This window comes from Hylobates moloch, unplaced genomic scaffold (genome assembly GCF_009828535.3).
Source record: "Hylobates moloch isolate HMO894 unplaced genomic scaffold, HMol_V3 SCAFFOLD_15, whole genome shotgun sequence".
NCBI lineage: Eukaryota > Metazoa > Chordata > Mammalia > Primates > Hylobatidae > Hylobates > Hylobates moloch.
Genome location: NW_026652290.1, coordinates 94265574 through 94269140, shown reverse-complemented (window position 1 = coordinate 94269140; position 3567 = coordinate 94265574). Strand labels below are relative to the sequence as shown.

The following is a 3567-nucleotide window of genomic DNA, read 5'->3' as shown; positions in this document are numbered from 1 at the left end:
CTTTGGGAGGCCAAGGCGGGCGGATCACGAGGTCAGGAGATCGAGACCACACTGGCAAACACAGTGAAACCCCGTCTCTAATAAAATACAAAAAATTAGCCGGGCGTGGTGGTGGGTGCCTGTAGTCCCAGCTACTCGGGAGGCCAAGGCAGTAGAATGGCATGAACCCCGGGAGGCGGAGGTTGCAGTGAGCCGAGATGGCGCCACTGCACTCCAGCCTGGGAAGCAGGGCGAGACTGTGTCTCAAAAAATAGATATATAAATAAATAAGATACAAATAAACAAATACATAAATAAATTAAATTAAATTACACTTTGTTCAGTCAAGTGTTGGCCACGTGTTCTGCTTGACTGCATAATACCCGGGAATATCTCCACAAACACATTTTGCAAAAGACATATAATTCCCCCGACAGCTCAGCAGACTCTCTGACATTTGTTCGGATTTCAGATCCGACCTGGTGGAACTGGGGACTAGTTATTCCTTCCCTGGAAGGTCTCCCTTGCTCTTCTACCTCCACTGTCTTTCTTTTTTGGAGAGAGAATCTCGCTCCGTCACCCAGGCTGGTGTGCAGTGGCGCGATCTCAGCTTACCGGAACCTCCCCTTCACGAGTTCAAGTGATTCACTTGCTTCAGCCTCCCAAGTAGCTGAGATTACAGGCATGTGCCAGCACACCCAGCTAGTTCTTTGGTATTTTTTGGCAGAGACGGAGTTTCTGTATATTGGCCAGGCTGGTCTCAAACTCCTGACCTCAAGTGATCCACCTGCCTCGGCCTCCCAAAGTGCTGGAATTACAGGCATGAACCACTGTGCCTGGCCTACCTCCACTGTGTCTCCCCAGGAATACAGGATTGCCTACTTTGTCTCCTGGGGTTTTGCTGTCAGAGTGAAACTTATCTGTAAACGAATAAGACTTCTCAGGGGCCTCTCAAAGGCAGTTGTTGGATTGAGCATTTTCCAAGGTGACTACTTTGAAACTTTATTTTGAATATCTGGGTTCTGATCAGCCCCTTATGTCTTTTTATTTTCGTGTTTTGTGTATCTGATGGTCATTGTTCTACATGGCTTCCCTCCTAGGGAGAAATCAGGCCACTCCCTATTTCTGATAGCCCTGGAGGTTTGTTGATTGACTCTTGGATGTGTTTATTTTCAGACCCAGGTTCCTGTCATGGCTAGGGGTGGCTGTTGGCCTCGTCCTTACCCTCCACTGGGAATGTCTTTGTCTTATGCACGTAGTCTGCCTTGTTGTTACAAATGACATTTCTGCTATAATCGCGGGATGCCCCAGCTTCTTCACTCCACTCGACGTAACCCCTTCCCACAAGCTCCACCTTCACTATGGGGTCCACCAGGGTGCTGTTCAGGGTTAAGATCACCTGCCCTTTTATGCTGGAGCCAGCCAGGTAGATTGCATCCTCGGGCAGCACCAATTCGATCGACTTCACCGCAGACATGGGGGGTTGAGGGGGGTAGAGAGACATCCCTCTCCCTCCCCCATGTCCCTGAAATTCCCAGTTCCTTGGCCCTAGTGAGGTAATCCATCTATGACATCACTCAGCTCAGAGTTCCAGGAAGTGGGGACCCCAATGGCCAGGAGAGGAGGCAAAACTGTTGTTTAGGGTGAGTGGTTGATTGGGAAACCTGTAGTCCTCACTGGTTCTTTTGTTTTTTTTTTTTTTTTGAGACGGAGTCTTGCTCTGTCGCCCAGTCTGGAGTGCAGTGGCGCGATCTCGGCTCACTGCGAGCTCCGCCTCCTGGGTTCACGCCATTCTCCTGCCTCAGCCTCTCGAGTAGCTGGGACTACAGGCGCCCGCCACCACGCCCGGCTAATTTTTTGTATTTTTTAGTAGAGACAGGGTTTCACTGTGTTAGCCAGGATGGTCTCGATCTCCTGAACTCGTGATCCACCCACCTTGGCCTCCCAAAGTGTTGGGATTACAGGTGTGAGCCACTGCGCCCGGCCATCACTGGTTCTTTTTTACTGGTTCTTTTTTTTTTTTTTTTGAGACGGAGTCTCACCCTGTAGTCTAGGCTGGAGTGAAGGGGCACCATCTTGGCTCACTGCAACCTCTGCCTCCCAGGTTCAAGCGATTCTCCGGCCTCAGCCTCCTGAGTAGTTGGGACCACAGGTGCATTCCAGCACACCCAGCTAATTTTTTGGTAGAGACAGAGTTTCACTGTGTGAGCCAGGATGGTCTCGATCTCCTGACCTCGAGATCCACCCGCCTCAGCCTCCCAAAGTGCTGGGATTGCAGGCGTGAGCCACTGCACCTGGCCTTTTTCTTTTTTTGAGACAAAGTCTCATTCCGTCACCCAGGCTGGAGTGTAGTGGCACGATCTCGGCTCAGTGCAACCTCCGCCTCCCAGGTTCAAGCAATTCTCCTGCTTCAGCCTCCTGCATAGCTGGAATTACAGGCATGCACCATCACCATGCCTGGCTAATTTTTTTTTGGTATTTTTATTTATTTAATTTTTATTTTTTGAGATGGTCTCACGGTCAGCCAGACTGGAGTGCAATGGTGTGATCTCGGCTCACTGCAACTGCTGCCTCCCGGGTTCAAGCGATTCTCCCACCTCAGCCTCCCAAGTATGTGAGATTACAGGCATGTGCCACTGCAACTGGCTAATTTTTGTATTTTTAGTAGAGACGAGGTTTCATCATGTTAGCCAGGATGGTCTCGATCTCCTGACCTCGTGATCTTCCTGCCTCGGCCTCCCAAAGTGCTGGGATTACAGGCGTGAGCCACCGCACCTGGCCAATTTTTGTTATTTTTAGTAGAGACAGGGTTTCACCATCTTGGCCAGGCTGGTCTTGAACTCCTGACCTCGTGATCCACCAGCCTCGCTCGGCCTCCCAAAGTGCTGGGATTACAGGCGTGAGCTACCACGCCTGGCTGACATTTCTCTTTATGCCTGCATCTCCCCCATTGGATGGGAAGTCCCTCCAGGGTGAGACCTTGTCTAAGCGAACTTTGTGCCCACCAATGTCTGCATGACCCAGGCAGGATCTGGCTCAGCCAGGAGTGGGGGTGGGGGGGTGGAATCAATAAAAGTTTGTTGAATGACTTAATGACCTCTGAGAATGTATCATTTTGCAAAAGGGAAACTGAGGCCCTTTGCATTCTAGCAGTTATTCCTGGCACCTGATTTACATGTGGCCTGGTGCCTGAGAGGGAGGGACATTGAATCATAGGAGGGGCTAGGAAATACCCATTCTCTAGCCTGGCAGGCCTTATTTCTTGTCTTGGCTGTATCTTGCATTATTTTATGTGATAGCTTTTGTGGGCATTGGCCTCTTGTTTCCCTAAGTCAAGCTTGTCCGACCCCTGACCCACGGGCCACATGTGGCCCAGGGTGGAATATGGCTCAACACAAATTGGTAAACTTTCTTTTTTTTTTTTTTTTTTTTTGAGACAGAGTCTTGCTCAGTCACCCAGGCTGGAGTGCAGTGGTGCGATCTCGGCTCACTGCAAGCTCCGCCTCCTGGGTTCACGCCATTCTCCTGCCTCAGCCTCCCGAGTAGCTGGGACTACAGGCGCCCGCCACCATGCCCGGCTAATTTTTT

At 50.6% G+C, this 3567-nt stretch overlaps 1 protein-coding gene across 1 annotated transcript in view; it reads right to left on the bottom strand.

The window, feature by feature from the left end:
• Positions 1–1515, bottom strand: part of ARRDC5 (arrestin domain containing 5) — a 13212-nt gene extending 11697 nt beyond the window's left edge. Inside the window, exon 1 of the mRNA XM_058428127.1 lies at positions 1204–1515. Coding sequence (XP_058284110.1) covers positions 1204–1483 — 280 coding nt within the window. The 5' untranslated portion in view covers positions 1484–1515. The remainder of the gene's footprint in view (positions 1–1203) is intronic.
• Positions 1516–3567: the final 2052 nt, after the last annotated feature.